The 23,706-nt window shown below is 33.6% G+C and overlaps 2 protein-coding genes across 6 annotated transcripts in view; one reads left to right on the forward strand and one right to left on the reverse strand.

The window, feature by feature from the left end:
- The window catches only part of SLF1 (SMC5-SMC6 complex localization factor 1), a 66,144-nt gene extending 55,540 nt beyond the window's left edge, over positions 1 to 10,604 (forward strand). Inside the window, exons 16-21 of the mRNA XM_060091813.1 lie at positions 2,024 to 2,169; positions 3,130 to 3,293; positions 4,075 to 4,208; positions 6,123 to 6,215; positions 6,622 to 6,804; positions 9,678 to 10,604. Coding sequence (XP_059947796.1) covers positions 2,024 to 2,169; positions 3,130 to 3,293; positions 4,075 to 4,208; positions 6,123 to 6,215; positions 6,622 to 6,804; positions 9,678 to 10,159 — 1,202 coding nt within the window. The 3' untranslated portion in view covers positions 10,160 to 10,604. The remainder of the gene's footprint in view (positions 1 to 2,023; positions 2,170 to 3,129; positions 3,294 to 4,074; positions 4,209 to 6,122; positions 6,216 to 6,621; positions 6,805 to 9,677) is intronic.
- A 9,302-nt stretch (positions 10,605 to 19,906) lies between these two features.
- Positions 19,907 to 23,706, reverse strand: part of MCTP1 (multiple C2 and transmembrane domain containing 1) — a 534,956-nt gene continuing 531,156 nt past the window's right edge. For all 5 annotated transcript variants that reach the window (XM_060093163.1, XM_060093161.1, XM_060093162.1 and 2 more), the window contains 2 exons: positions 22,916 to 23,013; positions 19,907 to 21,441 (listed from right to left, as the gene is read on the reverse strand). In XM_060093163.1, the coding sequence (XP_059949146.1) occupies positions 21,370 to 21,441; positions 22,916 to 23,013 (170 nt within the window). In that variant the 3' untranslated portion in view covers positions 19,907 to 21,369. The remainder of the gene's footprint in view (positions 21,442 to 22,915; positions 23,014 to 23,706) is intronic.

The following is a 23,706-nucleotide window of genomic DNA, read 5'->3' on the forward strand; positions in this document are numbered from 1 at the left end:
TCATCTCTTATTGATCATTCCCTTCAAGTGTGTGTTACCTGGTCATATGTGGATCCATTATAGTTTGTATTTGCTATATCTTTAAAGCTATCAAATGTTATTTCTAGATGAATAACTCCATTTAGAAGTTCCACTGTGGGATTGTTGCTTTTGAACTGTACAGTACAGGTTATTTCTGCTTTGCTTTTGCCTCTGCTTAGAGTTGATACATAAGATCAGTTGGTTGTAGTAAAGGCTGTGATAATAGATATGCTTTTTTTTAATGTGTATAACTAGAGATTTAATATTGAAAAGATCTTTTGCTGCTCATCCTTCAGTTTATTGCTTGCATAGTTTCAGATAATACTAGCAGCCTAGTAGGTTGTAAGTAGTCAGTTGTAACAAAAAGTTGTAAATAACTCCTTTCTTGTTTCCAATTCTTATAAATTATATCTCTGAGGCCGTATTTGGACAGGATTGTTTGAATTCAGCAACCATATGTCTGTGTGGGGCTAGGTGGATCTATTTAACATCTGACTGGAGCCATTTGCCCATATGGCAGTCTGCCACAAGCAAGAACCTCAGATCTCTTTAGTCCAGGCAGTTTCTTTCTTAGCCTGGCCACTGTTCATGTTTGGGGCCAGATAATTCTTTATTGTGAGGGGCTGCCCTGTGAACTGTGAATTGTAGGACAGTTGGTAGCATGCCTGGCCTTTGCCTACTAGGTTGCCAGTATATTTCTCTCCCCAGTTGTGACAACCACAAATTGCCAAATGTTCCCAGGGGCAAAATTCCTCCTTAAACTGTTCTTCTCCACACCCCACCCTCATCCCACCCCAACTCTCCTTCCCTCATTGAAAGTCAGGCAAGGACTGCAAGGACACCAGAGGCCCTAGCCTTTTGGGAAGGCATCTGAGAAGGACAGGATTTCACTGGGTGTCTGTGAAGTCTGCTCAGCCAAGGGAACTCAGCTCCTGAGTAGAGACTTCAATTTTTAAGCTTTATATTGCTATTAAGTTTATTATTCTGTCCAATTTTTAAAATGTATTTTGACCTGTTATGTTATTTTGCTAATTTTATTGACTTTTTCTAATTCTTTATTCTTCCATTATTTGCAGTTAATTTTAATCTGCCTTATTGTATATCAACTTTTTTCATCCTGTTTTGCTTAAATTTAGCTTTTTTAGTATCCTATTGATTGATTATTCTTTACCATTCCAGTGTATTATCCATTCTGTTACTTAAGCAGAGAGTATTAATAGAGAATTCATAACATTAAATTTACAAGGGAAATAGTCACTTCAGTCCTTTATCACTTTCAATTCATGTATATATTTATGTATTTCTATATTATTGGAGAACTTGAGGATTTTAGAATGAAGAGATTTGAGACTGACTCTTGGTGTTTTTGTTCTTTGTTTTGTCATTTAAAATTATACTCCTCTCCCCCACTTGGTATAGTACAGTGGGTGCAGACTTCTAAGGAAATTCTTATGCATTCTCTTGTCTTACCTTATCCCTCTTCTTTACCTTTCCTCCTTCTCTGCAGTGATAGGATTCATGGATGTTGTCGGGGAAAAATGTCTTCCTATCAGCTCAAGACTAATCAGTGCAAATTAAATACATGTGTGCCCATTTAAAAACCGAGTACCAGTTTTCCAAAGACACAGCCCTATTGTGGGAAGAGATCTTTAACATTAATTGGAAAGTATAGTGATAAAAGTCCATGTCTGTCTATCTATTCATGTATCATCTAACCATTCATGTGTGTATATATACATATATATAAAATTTCAAGCCTTTTATTTAAAATAATAAAAAGTAATGATTGTTTCAAATGTGAGAACATGCGCCGTAAAAATTTCTCTTGAAGGACAAGGAATAGGAATATTATCTATTTTTTGTGGTTTAAAATTATGTGGGTGAATCTTACTGGTATAGGAATCATCATTTCAATGAGTAAAGTCCATGAAGGAAATAGTCTATAGAAAGAAATTTTATAAGGTGTAGCAATAACTATATTTACTTCTCTTGTTTCCTACAGACCTTTCTTCACAGGAATTAGAGATTTTTATTTGTTCCTTTTCCTCCTCCTGGCTTCAAATGTTTGTTGCAGAGGCAGTCTTTAAAAAGTTGTGCTTACAGAGTGCCATTAGTATTTCTTCTGAGCCACTCTCTCTTCAGAAAATGGTAAGCACCACTCTATTTTAGTTCTTTTAATTTAAGAAGTAAGTTTATAAATTCAATTTTTAAATATTCTTAGTTATTCTAATAATTGGACAGAGCATATGAATCATAAATCTTTCAAACATATATAAAAGCAGGTGGTTTTATTCCTCAAAATGGAATAATTAGTGAATAGAAATTTTAATTACTTGAGAGTAATTAAGAATTGGTAACAAAAATTATACAAGAATCTTTATATCACTTGCCACAGTACGTAAGATTATTATTTTGGAAAGACCTTGATCCAGAAACATTCTACATATTATTTAATGATATTTAAAAAGGAAAATTTGCAAATGATGCCAAAGGTTATTCCAGTTATCCTATGTATATACACATATAAACTTGATTTGATCCAAGGTTTTCCAGTTTTATCTTGGCTATCTTTAGCTATTATTGATATCTAATATCTCCAGCAGTTTCTTCAACAAATGAGAAATATGCTTGTTAATAATTGGTCAGATTGGACAAATACTGTTTGCAACAATCCTTGTCTTCAGTGACTTTTGCGCTCCTCATTCCGTTTATTCCAGACTTCTTTTCTGTTGAAGGAAGACATTACCAAAATGGAAATGACAAAATACCAGTTGTACTTAAACCATAAATACTAAAAATAGGCTAATTATAACAAGTTGAGCGTAAGACTCATCAAAAGAACTTTCCTAAATGAGTGTCAAATTTCAATTCAAAAAAATAATTATTTTGAAGAAGGCATTTTTCTTGTGTATGTCATATTGACTTAATGACATGGAACTAGCAGCTTTCTTAATATTTTAGCATGTTCATATGAGACAGGGTGGCAACCATAGTGATGAAACCAAGAAAATATAACTAAATTTAATGGTGAAATGAATCAAGTAATTTATTTTTACTGTTTCCAGGTTTTTGTAGTTGAGAAAGCAATATAATATTATTTTGCAACAGGTATATTCCTATTTGCCAGCTTTGGGGAAAACTGGTGTGCATGGGACTGGAAAGATGCAGATACCAAAGAAAATAGGACAGCGGCCTTGCTTTGAATCTCAGAGGGCTTTAATTATACTGAATGGTGCTAAACAGAAACAAGTTGAAGGGCTGCCAGAGTTACCGTAAGTGATGCTTATATACCAGCTATGATTTGTTTTCGAGTACAGCTCTTCTTCTTAGGCATTTCTTGAACTGTATCTTTATCTGAGATGTTGTCTGAATTATACTGATAGCAGAAAACTCAGTTTTATACCTATAAATGCACATGATCAACATTTTCACTTTCTTTAATCCAAGCTACACACTTTCTTTCTATTAAGTCTTTTTCAAAAGAAATAAAACTCTTCATCAAATTATTGTTCCACACAATTTTTGCCTTGTGATTTAAAGTACTACTTGTATATAACATTGATGGGATTTCAGAATGCATTGCCATGTGAGATACTCTGAGTTGTTACAATAGCTTTCCCCAAATGAGAAACCTCCTCTAAAAGTATGCTATATAAAATTCAGAAAACCTGAAATCTCTTTAGGAAGAAGAGGATAGGATTAGAATATGAACATAAGAATAGGGAGTAGGGGCCTGCATTTTGATCTTAGCAGTTTGCTTTAGTCTCTCTGCCAAATATGGTTTACTTGGTCTCATCTGCTTTACTGGACATTCAGTATTCATAAACTTTTCGGTGGGCTGTTGGGGGGTGCAAGGGTAATAAAATGAAAATTAATGCATAAAATTTGTTTCTGTACAGTTGAAATAAATATAAAAATAGAAAGCAGTAAAGATTTGAATGAATAAGGGGGTTTAAATTAAAAGAAGGCTAGATTTTTTTAACTCACCATATAATTTGTGCTTCTATGCCTTGGTGAAAAACAAGCTTTCATTATGTCTTACTTTCTTTTCAGAGAGCTGAATCTTGGTAAATGTTGCTCATCATTAAAAAGATTGAAAAAGAAGTCAGAAGGAGAATTGTCGTGTTCCAAGGAGAATTGCCCCTCTTTAGTTACAAAGATAAAATTTCACAAGACTAATTTAAAAGGTATTCCAAATATCTAAATTAATTTATGCTAGGAACTTTTCGTGGTTATAGTCAGTATTTGCAAGTTTTACACACTGGCCCTGATGAATGCTTGAACTTAAATATTGGACTAGGTCCAGGAAATACCTTCCTGGAGAGCATATTATTTTTGTGAACAGCCATTTATACAAGAAAAAAAAAAAAAGTGTTTAATACCTGGTGTAATAGAGTTTTCCTCCCTTCTTTTCTCCACCTGCCTTTTCAGATATTAAACACTGTGTAGCTCATGTTGAGCTCATTCCAGACTTGCCTGCCTTACTTTTCTATTCCACCTCAACCTGTGCTGCTTAGGATCAGTGTCTTGTGATTTGAAAGTATAATTCAGTCTTCATCTCTTTCAGTCCTAGACGTTTTGTGAACAAAGAATGAGAAGTAGGCTATGTTACATAGCTGTGTTAAGCATATGGACTCTTTTCTTCCAGGCATTGAGCCCAGACTATGAAATGTGCTTGGCTTTTGGTTCTAACTATACTGGAACCTAAGTACCTAAAGGGATGGAGTAACAAGAATAGCGTTGTAATAATTCACTCCGGCACTTCTTTTACTTAGGTACCCCTTAACTCAAAATTATAAATTACTTCCAAGAGTCTGTATCTGGCCAAAGTAAATTGCTAAGTCTCTTGTTTATGAGCTATATCGTGTTTTTAATACAAATAGTATCATTATGGCACCAAGCTTTCATCATCTTTCAACATGAGATGAGTTCATAATAGCATATCACAAATTCAAAATAACTGCCCGTTTGGCTCAAAATATGAAAAATGTGTTAAATGTGAACTCAGATATTAACTTCACAAAACAGTGTCCTTTTTCTTTGTTTATTGTGTCAGAAAGTAAAATGAATATGAATGGCTTTAAGCTGAACAGCAGAAGGAATTGGAGGGAGGAAGAGAATTGAGAAATAGTAGAGAAAAACTTCGAAAGCTTTTCAATGCTTGTTAAAGAAATGTTTTGGTAGAAGTTACAGAGATAATCTGTAAAACTAAACACTGGAAAAATGTGCTACTTAGTATTTTATAGCAAAAAAGAGTTTGATTCAATATGTATTTCATTTGTTTTCAAAGCAGTTATTATGTTTTTTTAAATTCCCCTTACATCACATTATCACTTATATCTTATTAATCTTGCTTACAGCAGAGAAGGATGTATTCAGTTTTAGGAAGCAGGCACTAACTGCACCCCTCCTAGAAAAGACTTTGCCATTCTATTTGTCATTCTTGTTCAGCTTTAAATGGTACTAGGGATTTTTTTCGTGTGTGTGCATGTGCGTGTGCGTGTGTGTGTGTTTATATTAAGATTCCCCCATTTCTCCTTCTCCGTGCTGCTGTAGCCAAGCCAGACAGCCTATTGAGAAGCAGCAAACCATCTGTTAATGGATTTGAAGTTCTGAATTACACTTGAGTGTGTAGAGGCACTCATGCTTAGCCAGAAACATTCATTTGAATTAAGCTATAAATGCTGTATAAAAAAGAGCCATACATTTAACGTAGGTTCATGAATAAATTTAAGAGAGGGCAATTGCACTTTCAACTTTTATTGCTGCAAAACCCAGTATATTTGGTGTTCTCTGATCATTTGAGGGTTTTATAGCAGGATTGAAACTTCAAACCTTGAACTAGGGGGAGACAATGCCTATATTAAACCTTTAGTAGAATTTCATTGCTGAATTGCTGATAGAACAGAGAGGCTCTATGGATTGGTGGGGTTCCCTCCCCCCTCTTTTTTTAATGTGAGAGATGTTTAAACCAGTCAAAAGGAAAACTCAATAAATAATTTTCTGGCATGGGGCCAGATCTCCTAGTTCATGCCCTTTGATTATTTTCTTTACTTGATATCTTGTCTTCTCTGGAATAATCTATTAATTTTTTATGGCAGGAGAAACAGCCCTCCATAGGGCTTGCATAAATAACCAAGTGGAGAAATTGATTCTTCTTCTCTCTATGCCAGGAATAGACATCAATGTTAAAGGTAAGTTCTAAATCTTTGTTGTCTAATTCAATGTCTTAATATTTGTGATATTAAATAGCTTAATTTCAACATTAAGAAAAATCATTTAAGTATATTTACCTAACATCTTTAAAGTATTCCTAGTAGCAAAACCAAGAAATTCATCACATATTGATGTATAATAGTGCACAACCATTTTTTGACATCTATATTTTGATCAGATCCCAACATCAATATTTTAAAATAGTTTTTAATTTATTTTTTACAATTAGAAATATGATTATACCCTAGGCATTTTTATCAAAGCATTCTATTTGTATATGAGGCACTTAGAAAGTCACACTGATAAGGGAAGTAGAATATCAATACTTCACTACCAAAAGTCCTACTTTTGCTGTTTTAAAATTTGCCTTGATTTCTAATTTAGACAATGCTGGCTGGACGCCTTTGCATGAAGCCTGTAACTATGGCAACACAGTATGTGTCCAGGAAATTTTGCAACGTTGTCCAGAGGTAGATCTGCTCACTCAAGTGGACGGGGTGACTCCTTTGCATGATGCACTGTCAAACGGACATGTAGAAATTGGCAAGCTGCTACTCCAGCATGGGGGTGAGTGCATTTATGCTAAACGGGTTATGATAAATTATCCAGTTTTTTGACGAATCCCTCAGAGGTAGAAAGTATTTTATATTTTAAGCTCTATAAGGAAAGATGCCTTTATTACATTTTAATGAAAAAGTAAAGATGAAAAGTCTGCTAGAATGTAAGCACCTTTTATTTACTGAGGATAAAAGCCTTTTCATAAAACGTATTTATTTATAGTATTATTAAGCCTTTTTACCTTTGTTACGAGAGTATATTTTGAATTGAGTGTGTTGGTTTTTACTATTAATCCTTTTACTTAAAGTGGGTAATGTCTGTTAACCAGCCATTTCTGAAAACTTATTAATAAATGGATGTAAATGTTCAATTGTGAGTACTTCGGTTTTTCATTCTTGTTTCATTTCCTATATATAACTGCTAACGATTATTCTTTTTTGTTAATGAGTCATTTCTTTATAGACTACAAAAAAGACATCCTAGAATAATGTCTTTTCTTCATTCACATTTTGTAGTCAGTTAATAAGTTAAGTAGGAGGACTTCCAAATGATAATATCTGTTGTGCAGAGGGTATGTGATGGAAGTAACTTGAGCTTAATATTCATCTACTGCTTTTTCTGCTGAGTTCTTATCTGATCTCTGCTTTTAGAACCCTTTTTTCCACCCCCCAACTCAGTGATATTCTTCTTATATCTGAACTGAATAATATAAACTTTATATCAAAGTGTTCAAAACTGATTTGCGTTTTAAAAGGAAAAACAAAGGAAAAGTGATGACTAGCTTATAATACACAAAGATTTGTATGAATTTCCTATTACTTTTATTTGTACTAAAAATACTGTTGTACTATTTATCCAGTAATTAAAGCTATTTGATTCTGCATGAAAATAAACAGCATATTTTCTTTAGCTATCTCTTTACTATATATCTATATCTATCTGTCATCTATCTGAGGAAGGCTCTATATCATGGTAGTTTAACATGTTCGGTTATTTATAGTCTTCTCCTGCCCCCTAAAGGCCTTAGTGTGTCTGTTTTACTTATACCATTTCATAATCAATGTATTTTTCAGTTCTTATACTTTTTTTAGTATTATATGTTTACAAAAACATACTGTTATATCTCCTAAGTGTTTTAGTTTTCTACTTAACTATGTATGTGACATTCCAAGCCAATATTTGGCTTTGCTTCAGTTGGTCTAAGTGATGTAAAAGCCATTATTGTATTAAGTCCAACTTTTCAGAAGAAGAAGGCATTATACTAACCAATGTGAATTTTTTTAGGACCTTTGGTGAAGAATAGTAAATTGATGAGTTCTTTGTCCTAAGAGAGGAAATCTACTTGTATTTGCATTTATCAAAGTCCTTTGGCAATCATACAGACTTCTCTTTGCCTTAGGTATAATCTGAGTTTGGACCTGTCAAATGGTTTGACACCATCATTGTAGAAACTATATTATCTCTTCATTGTGAGTCGCTCAGTATTGAGAGCAATAATTTAAATTATGTTTCTAAAACCTTTGTTTACTTTTGGTATCTTGTGTTCATAATTTTGTTGTATTTTCTCTTTTAAGCAGGAATAACTTGAAACATTTTTTTTGAAATATCAACGTAATGAAAATAAATCTAATTTTTTTTTTTTTTTTTTTTTTTTTTTTTTTTTTTGCGGTATGCGGGCCTCTCACTGTTGTGGCCTCCCCCGTTGCGGAGCACAGGCTCCGGACGCGCAGGCTCAGCGGCCATGGCTCACGGGCCCAGCCGCTCCGCGGCATATGGGATCCTCCCAGACCGGGGCAGGAACCCGTATCCGCTGCATCGGCAGGCGGACTCTCAACCACTTGCGCCACCAGGGAGGCCCAAATCTAATTTTGATTTAGAATTTTTTCCATAAATTATACATTAATTGTATGTCATTACTGGTTGATCTTTTACCTAAATATATTTTATATCTAGGCCACTACATGTGTCTCATCAGATTCATCATTAAGAGTTTTAGCAGCTACGATCTGTAATCTCTCTGACAATAAGATCTGTGTTGTATGGTAGAATCTTCTGATTATGTCTGCTAGTACTCAAACTTTTATATCCCTTATAACATTTTTATGGCAAAGTACATAAATAATTATAGGACTTGACTGGCAGAGGTGCGAAGTACTCCTGTACTTTGCTGTGTGACCAAATACTGAGTTATTGTTATTTTGCCCCTCTCATATCATCCTTAACTACCCAGGGGATAAACTGTATCTTCAAAACTTTCTTAGTAGATGGTTAGATGGGTGTAGCTAGCATAGATGGATGAAATCTGAGTTTGTCCCAGAGCAGTTAATATTTACTTTTTGTGAATCAGTTACCTATACTAAAAATTGAACATAAGCAAGGATAATGAAAAACGTGTTCTGTGTCTGGGCAAAGTTTTGCAGTCTGCACTGCTACCATTGCCTATTAGCGATGGAAGGGGTCAGTACTTTTTCTGCTTGTTGATATTATGAAATACCTTTAAGGCTCTTATACAGAATTTAAGATAAATGTATTTTTTTTAATTTACTCCAGGAACACTGATATTCTTATTTGAAGATGACAACTTATAAAGTTTTATCAAAGTTTTTTTTTAAGTTTGTAACCATATATGTTATTTATTGAACTAAGGCATGTGCTTTTAGGCAAACCTGATTAGGCAATTGACTAGATTTTTTTTTTCTAATGCACCTTTGTTAGTCAGTTAGTATATAGAACCAGTTAATTATGTCAATATAAATTACTACAAAATATGACTGTAAACTGAGCCCTGGGTGCTTTGGGGAAAACAGGAGAGAGAAAATGGCTGTTACACTGCCAAAATAAGAATATTTAACTCTTAACATTTTGCATGTTCTTTTTCACAGGCCCAGTGCTTCTGCAGCAGAGGAATTCTAAGGGGGAATTGCCCTTGGATTATGTGGTATCATCTCAAGTCAAGGAAGAACTATTTGCTATCACAAAAATAGAAGATACAGTGGAGAACTTTCATGCACAAGCAGAGAAACATTTTTACCACCAGCAACTTGAATTTGGCTCATTTTTACTTAGTAGGATGTTGCTAAATTTTTGTTCAGTTTTTGGTTTGTCTTCAGAGCTCTTCTTAGCTTTCAGAGGATTAACTCATCTAAATGAGCTGCTTATAGCTTGTCAGAATTACAAGGAAGCCACTAGTGCTCGTACTGACTGGTTATTGGATCTTTATGCTAGAAATATAAAGACATTGCAGAAACTCCCAAATATTCTTAAGGAACTCCCTGAGAATTTAAAAGCATGTCCTGGAGTACACACTGAGGCCTTATTGGTGACATTGGAAATGATGTGTCGGTCGGTCACTGAGTTTTCATGATGATGCCAGAAAATATGGGTCAGCTTTCTAAACCTGCTCAGCTTGCTTTGTCATTTATTATGGACTTCATAGCTTATTAACAATTATTAGTTTCATTTATTTATTGACAGAATTTGCAGCCTTGCTAAATCTTAAAAGCACTTAAAGAACTTATCCAAAGCTATAGTATAGGCTTCTTTTTCCAGTGTGTAGAATTTAACTCAAAAGTAAAAAATAGTTTTGTTTGATACACATTACTTTTATTAGTCTTTATTATTTTTTGTTCTAAAAGTATTATTTATATTGTACATGTAAAATTTTTTAATTTAAATATTTTTTCAAATCAAAATGTAATGTCCTCTCTTCTAGGTGTTCTGGGTCTTAGCATCATGGCAAGAATATTCATGCACATGTGCACCTATAAACATGTAGCTCCCTGTTTCTTCTCTGTCGGCTATTGGAATAAAATACTCAGTTTTATGTGTTTCTAAAATAAACATTTCAAAATTCACAATAATATATTCTTTTGGTTTTTAAATTTAGTAAATGTGCTAATAGTTTGATCCCTTGATCTATTTTATTTTAGCAGGTCCTATAGAAAGTGTATTTCTACTCCATGTAACCACTATCCTGTAAGTGAAACATTTTGTTTCATATTGTTTTATTAAATATTAAGATTCTAAATGGTAACAAAGTAAAGGATTTGAGGTTAGCCTTCAAATGTGACATCATACAACTCTCTTTTGATATTTATTGATACTTGCCAAAATATCAGAGAAAACATGACTAAGGAACATTATAATGCTCATAGAGAGTAAGGCACTTCCCCAGATGATGTGTAAGAACACTTTTATTCCAAAGAGTAGCCCCTTTACATCACTTGTGAAGGCATGTGGAATAACATTTGCTTGGTAAACTAATAAAAACATAGACTTTGACATCAGACAGACATAGTTTCAAATCCTTGTGTAATTTCTTACTAACTGAATTACAAAGCAAGTTTCTTTCTGAGCTTTGGTTTTCTTACCTGTCAAGTGGAAATAACACCAGGTATCTTGGTCATGATAGAATTAAGTTATTAGCCATTCACCTTATATGGCACTTAATAAATGTTACTTCCTTTTGCATTCTTAACTCCTCTTTTTAGTTATAACGAATCATATAGATAGTAATTTCTTAAGTTGCTAATAATTCTAAGTTAATGAGATAATTAACTGCTAAGAAAAAGTAGATAATTAACTGCTAAGAAAAAGTAGTTTTCTAAATTAAATGTTCGCAAGAAATATTCATTTAGTTGCAATTAGTATTAATAATTCATAACTGTTCTGTCTGCCAATTTCTACAAGCCATGCTGACATGAAATATTAAACACTCAAATGCTGTTGAAGTCTCTACCTCAAGAAGGTGTCATTGCAGTTTGTACTTCTTCAAAAGTATAACTTGGCAAACAGATTACTGCTTTGTGGCCTAGTTAAAAATACCAATAAATATATATGAATTTAAACCTGCAATAAGAAACTTTATTTCCCATATTACTTATGTTTTATTTTAGAAAACATAATAATTGCCTCAAATTTATTTGAGATGTAGAGAAAGTGGAAATTTTAATAGATAAAATTCATAGACTCTCTGACCCCTGGCATTTTAGCTGTAGGCATCTCAAAGTTGCAGCCACTGAAGTGAAGAGAAGGCTGAGTAATGCTATTTTTCATTGTACTCTGCCAGATTTCATATCATAGTTCAATGGAGTTGTTTTTTTAAAAAAAAAGAAAAAGAAAAAAAGGCCTATGAAAGCCCTTATTACAATAGAAAATAAAGCTTGAAAGGAGATTTCTGAGCTGTTAAGATTCAGCTTTCTCCATGCATAATCCACACAAATATTTGGAATATAAAAGATTTTAGAATGTTTCCTGGCAGCTTTTTAGGAAGGGTCTCTATGAAGTTTTCGAGCTTACTAGTTCTTAATTTCCCTACACATAATAAAGTGGTCCAAGTATATACAATTCTTGTCATTTCATTAAGTCCAAGATAACCAGAAAAACATTTGTCCTCATATAAATCAAATGCTAAATTAATCAGTGTTTTGAATTCATCGTTTCTTGAACACCTATTATGTACCAGGTGGTATGCTTGACAGGGGCTGACTACAGTAAAAGAGGAAAAGCTTACATTCTAGGAAGGTAAGTCTAGTTTTATTGTCTTCTGTATAGGCTGTTGAAGAAAATTAATTTCAGTTTGGGTGTTTCTTAAATTTACAGTAATAATTGGTGTTCTCGTTTCGTTTTAAATGTGAAGGGTCTGATAGTTTAATCCTTTGATCAGTGTGACTAGCAATTTTAGAGTGAATAGAATGTGGTGTGTGCTTTTGCAATCTTAGTGAACCCCAGTACTCATTCCTAAACACAAATGCATTAATGCTAGGATCCTTTATATAAACACTAGGCAATGTTTGCCATTTTTGTTTATTCTGTTATAGAAAGTTAAATTAATACCTTCACAGGAGAAAATTTTTGATGGAATGTGCAATCCATATGCATTTACACACCTTTCCAGTTAAGTGATGAACTTGATGAGAGCCTGTCACTGTTGCCCCTTAATCAGTAGAAAGGGGTCATTTTTGAGTGACATGAGGCACTCTTTCCCTCAGGCGTTTATCACGTAGCTTCCACACCAGTCGCACCTCTTGCTGACGTGGAGCTTTCAAAATTCAGAATGATAATTGTTTTTATAACAAATGTGGATTGAGTTAGAAAGGTCAGTGATGGCATTATTGGAATTACACCGTGCCTGGTGATGTCAAAACTGAAGACATGGAATAGTTAACTATTTCTTATAAATCAAATTATGTTATCAAAAAATTCACCTTGTAGGTTAAGATGAATTATGGTAGGGTGATGTACTTTGGTGGTTATTTGCTCTGATACAGAATCAGAGATTATTAGACTATAAGTTAATTAGAAAAGGTTGTGGTATTGTTTTTTTAGGTTTTAAGCATACATCTTTTAGAGTACTGCAAATTGCACTAAAAGAAGACCTTTTCGGAGGAAACGAACAAGATAGTTTTAACATTATTGATTGTTAGACAGTCAAAAAAGTTTTCTCTCTTAAGTAAATGCTAATCTTTGAGAACATCCAAAATGTTATATTTTAATTCATGCTTCCCAGTTTATGAAAGTACCAAGCAACTTTCTTTCTTAGACACATGAATTTACGTGAACTGCTAGAGGGAGAACATTCTATTAAATGATTTTAAAAAGGACGTTTTCCAATCACAGATCCAAGTGATTAGCTTTTTATCACAGAGGAATTTGCTAATTAGTACTTTTGTGTTAATAAGCAAAATTACATTTTGTATTTATATTTGATGTACAAAATATTTTCTAATATTTTATGTATTTGAATTCATTACCATATGGTTTGGGTTTTGTTTGTTTTTTGGTGTAGGCATATAGTTCAAATACACTTACACTATATATTTTTATAATCTTGAAATATAACCCTTAGCACTAGACACGATTGATTTTTTTATATATTTGTACTGTTGAATATATATATATTTTTTCTTTTTTAAAACAAATATAGTGAATTATTCTGTTTTTAAACTACTTGCTGAATTAAGATCCAACAGTATTAAATCAACAAAGTGTAACTAGTGATTAGTTATATAAGAATAATATTCCTAATAAGATAAGTATATAATGTTATTTTTATATATTTAATTTGTAATATGTAATATTACCCTTAACATAGACCAAAAAAATTAAGTTCCTTTTTCAAGCATCTATAAAGAGCTGTCTCCAGTTAAAGATGAAACATTTTCTCCAAATTTTTGTCTTTTTACTGTGGTCCCCAAATCTTTTCAGACAGTTGAACCCAGATTTGGTAAATCTAATCCTCTTCCTTTCAAAAGTATCTAAATTAGATCAAGTGAACATTAATGCATAATGGGTGTTAAACATTAATAGAGAATGACTACGTTGGAATGTATGATTTATTTCTACCAAAGAGTGGAATTTTTTTAAAATGTGCTTAGCACTTCCAGCAGGTAAATTGCACTGAACTGAAAGTCTGGAATCCAGCTTTGAATTTACACCTATTATACTATCATTTATCTTAATAACAGATGAACTAAAATTTCCAATGATTTTCCATTCTTCTGTCCTCAGATGAAATAGTCATGTTGAAAAAATCGTTAATCTTCAAGTGGTGACAGATAAAAAGAATTTAGTTTGTTGTCAGTACTTCTCAACTTAAAGGTTAGGTCAGCCATGGTTTATGTCATGACACTGATAAATTTTTCTAATGACCAGAATGGTTTGATTTGTAATAGCTTTTTGTTTTGGTTTTAAGGAATATATATCTTGGTTATCTGACTTCTTCCTAAAGATGCATTTTTTTCTACTTTGCATTGTTTCTATAACAGAGACAAAATTATAGAGCAGTAAGTAATATGTGGTGTTAAAATATGCATTTTAAAGAGCTTTCCATGAAAACTTAAAAGCAGAATTGTAAAGATGAAAACTTGGCAAAGGGATGAGGGAAAATGGTGTTAGGAATCATTGTGGTTTAAAGAGGGTAAAGATTTCTAGATGCTGTTTAATATACTGAGGAGGTAGTGAAGGTATAAAATCAGAAAAAAGGCAGACAGATCCCCTCATCTCAGGAACAAACTGTCTTTGAAAATTTTGATCAATATTCAGTAAACCAAGGGTCAAGATAAGTGTTTGGTGGAAGATTCGTTTAGTTAAAATTCACTCAAAATAAAGAATAAAAATTTTAATGGTATCATCAGAAATAGGCTATTTCGACTAGTGATATTCAGTCCTTTCTTAAAAGTTAAACAAATTTAGATTTCTCATTTGTTTTCCCATGATTTTAGTTCTTTTACTCTTTTTTTTTCAAAATACTTTTAAGTTCATAGTCATGTTATTGGAGGAAATAGACTTAAAGAGAGGTTGAAAGCCATTTATAAAAAGTGGTTAAACTGGTTCCCTTAATTCCTTTTTCCTGGATTAATTTTAGTCCTTTTTAAAAAATAGAAACTATTTAAATGTAATTAAAAATTATTTTATCTAAGTAAAATTATAGAAGGGAAAAGATTGTAAGCAAATCCTTTGCCAATAGTGGTGTATTTCTGATAGAATTTTGAATATTTGATTTTCACTTCTCCAAGTTTCTCTGCAACATGATTTATATTTGTATATAACACCAGTAGCCAACTTATTTTTTAAAGTAATGCTCCTAATATAAATAAGAATCAGTTTTGAAATTTTTCTAAAGTTGTCTTATTTAAACTGGCATCTACTGTACTTTTTAAGATATAAAGTGCATTTTTAAAATATGCCATTTTTCTTCAAGGTAAGGATGTAATTAAGCCTAGTATCATCTAATGCAGATCTCAAATAATACTCTTGGACTATATGCCCTTCCTTTGAAAGTAAATTTGGCTTATTTTACTGATATGCTGCTTCTGTCTTCTGTTTAAGCGTCTTCAAAGCAGTGCCTTACCATGTTGGGCGGGGTCATTACAGTTTAGTAGGATTCCTAAATTGCTAAAGTTTAAACTTCATGTAGACACCTTGTGGAGTCATGATACCATATCTTCACTATTAGCCTTTTCTGATTTTAGAAGCTTTCATGGAACCTGAAGAATTACTTGTTCTGATTTTTTTTTTCCAGATTCAACACCAAAAATCAGGGAGAAACTGTAAGATTAAATGATGACTACATTTATCAAAGACTGTATCTTAAATTCTTTTAAAGGGAGTTCACTACTGTGTGATTAAATTGAGAATTGTTTTCTTTTATTATAATACACCTGGAAAAAATTCCCTTCTAAATATTACTATTTACAGCATTAATTCAGATGTAAGCAGCCAGTCGTCTACTGAGAGAATTCTGAGCAAAAGTGTCTTGCCACTGTTGTCCAGAGCATATTATTTTGCACCTCTTCTGTGAAGGTGAGGAAAATGGCTTCTTGTAAGTTACTGTTTTAAGTAGTACAATTCAAAATACAATATTTTAACAATTGTTTTATATAAATACATTGGATACCTACATCATAACTACAGTACACTGGTGAGTATCACATCACTGTGTCTTTTTGGGTAGATTTCTCACTTGCTTGTCAGTGTTGTTGTCACAGTCACTGAGAAATCCAAGTACATGTGTGTTCTTTGTATTAGCATCATAGTGCCAGAAGAATGGATGGTGTGTACCTGGTAACCCACCCTATAAGAGTTAGTATGCCTGATTCTTGGTTAAATTATCAAATGCTGGATGTTTCATGATATCCCCCCCAAAGTTTTTCTCTATTATATCTGAAAATGCTTTTTTCCATCCTACAGGGAAATTTAAAAGGTAATGTTCAGCAACTTCAAACAAATAAGACCGAATACCGCATTGATCTGTTTTAAAACTACTTCTAAAAACATACATAGTATTTTACTTTTCTGGGTGAGTTACCATGTGCTTCAGAGACCTTCCTATGGTTTGCTAGGTCTCTGTGTTAGTGAAATCTGAACTTTATAAGAGTTCCAGGACAAAGGGAAGGGGTAGGTATACCATTGTGTAAGGTTGCAGAGTTTATTAGTTCTTGACATCAATAAATTGTTTTCCATGGTTTCAATATTACAAGTTATACAAAGATTTTGACTTGTAATTGTCATAATCAGTACTGTAGGAAGAATGTTTTGCAGAAATAATGTAGAGTTTAGTTTTAAGGTTTCCAGTATTCTGAGTAGCTTTATTAAAAGAACATCTCTGAACTTGGGACAGATCTTGGCATTTCCTTCCCCCTCACCTCTCTGCTGTTGTCCAGCTGTCTTTGTAATTACTCTTGACTGTTGTCTCAGATGTGTCTTCAGTCATCAAGAGACAATTAAAAGTGGTTGGGGCCAGGGGCGCACCTTTCTCTGTGCAGTTAGCATTTCCTAACTTACCATTTGAACTCTGGCAAAGTAAAATGCCTCAAGTTGACTCGTGTCATTTTGAAGCTTGTCTTTGACCAAAATGGGGAACTAAGCCTATATTACCATCTTGCCTCACTGGTAGCACTAACAACCTCACTCAGCCAGGTCTCCTCAGATGCATTTATTTATTCCCGAGAAAATGAGAGGTGGTTTGTAGGTTCGCTCATTGACTCTCAGGTTGGTCATTCCTTTTCTCTTTTGAAAGACCATTGAAGAATCTACAGCAGGGGAGAATTACGTTGCAATTTTATTTTTGCTACAAGCTGAAAAAACTTTGGCACAGCTACTTACCTATTTCTGTTTTTCTTAATACAAATAGAGCCTTCAGCTTAATCTACTAACACCATTAATTGAGTAGAGCGGAAGAGCAGTGCCATTTCGTTACCTTTTTTTAAAATGGAGTCATAATTTTTCAGTGACATTTGGAGACACAACCATCATATACATTAAAAAAAAAAAAAAACCTGTCTACAAAAATACTGCTTGTGCATGCAACAGAACACTTTTTTTGTTGTTGTTACCAGTTCAGAATGTGAAGGAATAGCCCAATAAATTGAAACTCATTTGAAACCAGTTTGAATTATTTGATGCATCTCCCCTGACCTTTTTTGTTTTTTGGTTCTTAACCCCAGATCCCTTTGGAAAAGCACAGATAGAAACATTAAATTCCAGCAAACCTTTCACAGTGTTGTTAGTTTCTATAGCATATGACCATTTAGGACATTTAATGGTTTTTATCTGCATAGTATTCTTACATGATGAGAAGTTTTCCTTGGTATTTCTTAAATCTCAGCGATTCAGCTGGAATAAGTCTTATGATGTGACTGCCACTGTACAAATGTAGAAACTGAGGCAGAAGAGGTAACAGTTTCACCAGAAAAAAAGGATGTTTTATATTTTTTTCTTTCAGTGAGTTAACTAACACCAGTCATCCTGGGAAGGAGAATTATAATCCAAAGGAATGACACTATTGTAAGTATTCTTTTCATTATTTTTTATATTGTTTTAATTCATACTTGACCAAGCAATTAGAAAAGGCTGATTCTAGACACTAATCAAACAAATGAATAGGCATCTGTACACAAATATACACACACACACACTCACACTTGACATTTAAAGCCCCAGAATTTAAGCATTAATTTAATAATAAACAGGCTTTTGCAAGAAGTATAATGGTGGCTCTCTTTACTTGTATTTCTGGAAAAGCAGCTGCCTTTTATATTTTGATTTGTTTTTAATGCTGAGTACAAAACTCAAAAATAAGCATTTAGGTATATCTAACTAGGAATAAACTGAAATTAAAGCCTTTGAATAAGACCTGTTAATACAGAAGCAGACTCCTTTCAGCGTTAGAGACATTTGGATATTGAGATCAAAATGGGAATATGGTCCCTGGATAAGAGAACTTACTACTAAATTTTTCTTCACTTTTAAATAACACAATAAAATTCTATAAAAGATACTTTCAGAAACATATCAATTAAAATTTGCTCTTACTATACTTTAACTCCAGATTTGATTTTAATATGCTATCATTGGTTTGACCATTGCCTATGACAGGGCAAGTCATATAGTTGGTACTCAATAAATATATCACAGAGCAAAGTCACTTAAAGAATCTTTCAATTCAGATTATCCTAGTGTATAGAACGATTCAAAATTAATTTGGAATCCTGACAGCACCTATCAATTTGAGTCTGTGGAACAGTACCAAAATAAACAAGAAGTACCATGTTCTTTTTATAAATGGACAAAGTTCTAAATATGCATTTCTTATAAATTACCACAATTAGTGGCAATAATAGTAGTCTGGATAATGAATGACCTTCAGTGAATTTACTCACTAAAGGATATTGAGGAATATATTTCATAGTTCATATGACTACTGTATATAGCAGTCCAAATAGGTGTTAGAGTGACATCCAGTCTCTTAAGATATCTTAAAATATTTATGTGTTTACAAACCTCTCAAAAACAAATCAAGTTAAGCAGCTTTCAAAAGGCAAAATTGTGCCTTCATGAGAAGGAGAAAGAACTGGTTAAAGTTCTGTTATTCACAGTCTCTTGTTTTCAGTCTGTGAGTGCAGTAGTTTGTAAAAGCAATGAAGATTCCCCTGAATATCACTTTTCATGCCTCAAGATAGTTCTTACTCCTCTAGCAGTGTCACTGGATACTCACCCCTGCAAGGTGCTGCGTTTTATACAGCACGCAAGGTTTCAGGGAAAGCCTTTTTTCTTCCAAACCAAACCTGGGTTTCTTTAAGTAAAATATTATTTATATGAGACCAAAAAAAAAAGTACTGATTATTTTTAGAAAAGATTATTTTTTTATTTAATGCAGTGAATAGTCAACCTTACCATTGAACTAAACATCTGAAATTTGATAGCATGAAACAGAAATTAGTCATCTGTTAATGGTTGCTATCCACTAGGTACATCTGAGGTGTTAGAATATCAGGCTTGTAGACATTTGAGTAGACAATGTCAGCACGGAACACAAATCTCACACAAAGTATAATCAAAAGTTATTTCAAACAAATTATTCCATCAGTAAACTTCCTGTAGCAACATCAACTTCATGAAGTATTACGTGTGTCTTAACAAACGATGATGGTATGCGGATGTAAGCATGTCATTATAAACATGATGCACTAAATAGAGCATAGTGAGGTCAAAGCCTTTCTGTAGAAAGGGAATTTAATTGACATTCTTTCAAGCATAGTGTATAAACAGATCAAAATAGTTTTATCATAAGAAACAGTATTTAACAACATAGCTTTAAAATAAAAATACTTTAAAAATCAGCTTTGATGAGATTAAATTTATTTTTAAAGAATCTTTCTATAGAGTGAAATATATATTTCTCGCTTCTGGCTTTTCTACATTTTTCCAGCATGACCCCCACCTTCACCCTATCCCAGTCCATTGTTAATAAAGTAGTGCAAAACACTGCAGCAATTTCAACCAAGCTTAATCCCCTACCAAGTCAGGGAAGCAAGACATTCTTACCAAATTCTCTCTAGAGGTATACTCCCTTGATATACCAGGAAGTTAGGTACAAAAACTATATGAGAGTCGGGAATGCAATTTTTAAGTATAGATTCTATGGTAAGTAGTGAAACATTTTCAAAGGCAAACTCCCCCTCCCCATAAGCAGTTTATTTTACAAAATAGGTTTTCATGCATTCATATTTTCAAGAATGATTTTTTTTCTATAAATGAATGTAATGAAACACTGGCATATCACTTAGCACACTGCATTCTCCTCTATGTTAAAATTCACACTAATAACAAAAATCATAATATGCATATTAAAGCAGTTCAGTAACCTAATAAGAAAGTAGATACATTTTTTTTCTGTGAGAACACTTGAGTATTAAATAATTTTAGATGCACAGAGGCATAATCTGACACCAAAAGCAATGTGGATTTAATTTGCTAGATTTTTGACAACTGAACTGGGTTGCTAATTTGCTAACTTGGCACAAATTAATAGTGATTGGTATAAAAATCCTTATAGGCAATCATCATTTATAAACCTGGCAGTATTTTTTGTGTAGTCCTGTAGAGATTTTAAGGTTTTAGATGGAATGATAGAAGATCTGGAAATTTTCTTTGTAGGATTTCAGTGTGTGGAAGATTCTCTTGAGGAGGTGAATATACCTTCACTCATTAGCTTAAAGTCAGCCTAGTCATATCTAAATAATTTGCACAGGAATGAATATCAGGATCCGAATCTATGGTAAGTTGTAATGCATCTGTTCCATTATTTAGGTTCTGGGATCCCTCCTCCCTTTTGAAATGTATAAAACATAGAAAACTGTAATGGATTACTTTTCAGACAAAAAATAGTCACATTAAAAAAAACTTTAAAATCAAATTGACATTTACATTTTATGTAGATTTAATCAGCGCACAGCTGAGCATTTAATATTCTAGTTCTTACACTTGTAATTAGAGAAATGTGTATCTCCCAGTGTTACCATTCTTACATTTGTTGTTCCAATGTGTTATATTATTATCCACAGCTAACAAGGCTTTCACGCAGCAATAGCTAAACCTTTATCAAATTGATTCTGTACAATGGAAGTATATTTTCAAAGACATATGCCTTTGTACACTATTTACAAATTCTCTCAATCATGGTAAAATGGCAAAATAAATAAAAAACAGAAAGAAAGGAAATGCGGCTCAGGCTGAAGGCTTTTCCTTTTATCTTCCCAAACAGATGCTGGTCTCCTCAGTGCTGGGAGCTGGCTAGCCAAGATTGTTTTTCTTCCTTTTACATGGGCTATGAGAAGGATCTGGTTTCAGTTCTTGGTATTGCACCTGTTTAAACAGAGTTCAGAGAAAGGCTGGTCAGGTGGCCACTTTCTGGCAAAGGAAGGAAAAGCAAAGGAATTGAGAGACTATGCTTGGGGAAAAAGAAAGTGCTCGCTCTGGAAGCAGTATGCGATCTGCAGCTGGGATGCAGAAAACAATAGAATGATAGAGCAAAGAGTCAAGGGACATCTTGCCAGAATCTACGTGAGAGCCCTGATGTGAACTTTGGTAACAGGCTGAGGTCTCTATTGCCTATACCCAAGTAACATTAAAAGCAGAACCATCTCCATCTATTTTGAAGGGCCGAATAATGGTTCTCTATAATTTATTATGTGCTTGTTTAATATCAGCTTCATCTCCATCCATCCCACTCTCATGTCTGATACCAAATCAAAAACTCAGCTGAAACAAAGGAAAAAGGTATTGCTCCAACCCAGCTTCAATAGTTTGATAAAAACATTTCTCATTTTACTCTGAAAATACTTAATGATCAATGGGCATTAATTAACCTCCAAGGCTTTCAAAGGATTGAGATATGCCCTGGTTCTCAAAAATCAGTTACTCTTTCCCCCTTCACTGATCTCTAAAACAGACATCTTTAAAACTCACTTAATTCGTGCCATTTATTTAAGGAAGTGTTTTTCTCAATGTCTGCTGGCATACTTTGCTTTCACCATCTAATATTCCTAATTCCTCCTTCAGGTGATGGTGACTTCCCTTCACAAACTCCAGCTGAACCCTGGGGGAGGACTGTCCCCCTGACACCCTGGTAGGTTCTCTATGCAATGGCCTCTCATTCCCCAATCTTCTCTGTAAGTAGTTCTTGGATAACACCCCAACTGGGCTAATTCCTGAATGGCAAAATCTTCTACAGGCTTTATTAGCTTTACTTAGCTCTTCTAAAACCTTCAAAATTCAATGGATATAAAAGTTAAAACCCAATGCCACACTACATTAAAAAGATACAGGCATACCTTACAGATATAGCATGTTTGTTTCCAGGCCACTGCAGTAAAGCAAATATTGCAATAAAGCAAGTCACATGAATATTTTGGTTTCCCAGTGCATATGAAAGTTCTGTTTATGGTATACTGAAGTCTTAAGTGTGCAATAGCATTATATCTAAAAACAGCAATACCTTAATTTAAAAGTGCTTTATTGCTAAAAAAATGCTAACCATCATCTGAGCCTTCAGCAAGTATTAATCTTTTTACAATAGTAACATGAATGATCAATGATCATAGGCCACCATAACAAATATAATAATAATGAAAAAGTTCAGAACGTTTCAAGAATTACCAAAATGTGACACACAGACCCAGAGTGAGCAAATGCTGTTGGAAAAAATTGTTCCAATAGACTTGCTCAATGCGAGGTTGCCACAAACCTTCAACGTGTAAAAAGAAAAAAAGAAAAGAAATATCAGTGAAGCACAATAAAATGAGCTATGCCTGTAGTTATAATAATGAAACCTACATACCACTTGCACATCTGAAGGGACTCTGGAAAGGAAGTCAAGTAGTTCATTATTATCAATTGCATATGGACTCCGCAGCTTTTTTGTAAATTTATTGATGCCTGAAAAAGTGACAGATCAAACATTGAAATCTATAAAGTTTGGAGTTCAAATACACATTTCTGGCAGAAGTGTTGTGGTGATTTAAAGATCTAGATTAAGCTGCCTTTATTTCAGCCTTGACTGAATGAACCAGTAAACCCAGTTTTCTTCCTTCCTTCCTTCCTTCCTTCCTTCCTTCCTTCCTTCCTTCCTTCCTTCCTCCGTCCCTCCCTCCCTCCCTCCCTCCTTCTTTCCACCTTCCCAACTCCATGGCTGTTCTGTTTTTCTCTTTGTACTTCAGTGGCTTCTTCCCAGCAGGAAAGGCTTTCTATTTGGGAAACAAAAGGCACCTGGCAAGAATGATCAATGACCTATCTTGCCTTTCCCCCTCAGTGTTACAGTACTTAGAAGCTTTGCTTTAATGTTTCATCTATGATGAAACTTGTCTCCCTACATTTTGGATTGGGATTGTTTTTAAGGCAAGAAATCTGACTGACTTGTTCCCCCTTTTCAAAAGATACACTTTTTTTTTTCAGTGGTGGGGAGGCGTTGTTATTATGCAAACTAACCTGGGTTTTTGCTTTTTTTGTTTTAATTTCAAAATGACCTGGAATTTGGAAGGGTTTAACCACCAGCTTTAAAAAAATAAAAAGCTTTGAAGATGGTGACATATAAGGATCCCAAACACATCTCTTCCCACCAACATGCTGGAT

The sequence above is a fragment of the Mesoplodon densirostris genome, chromosome 3, assembly GCF_025265405.1.
Source record: "Mesoplodon densirostris isolate mMesDen1 chromosome 3, mMesDen1 primary haplotype, whole genome shotgun sequence".
NCBI classification, from domain to species: Eukaryota; Metazoa; Chordata; class Mammalia; order Artiodactyla; family Ziphiidae; genus Mesoplodon; species Mesoplodon densirostris.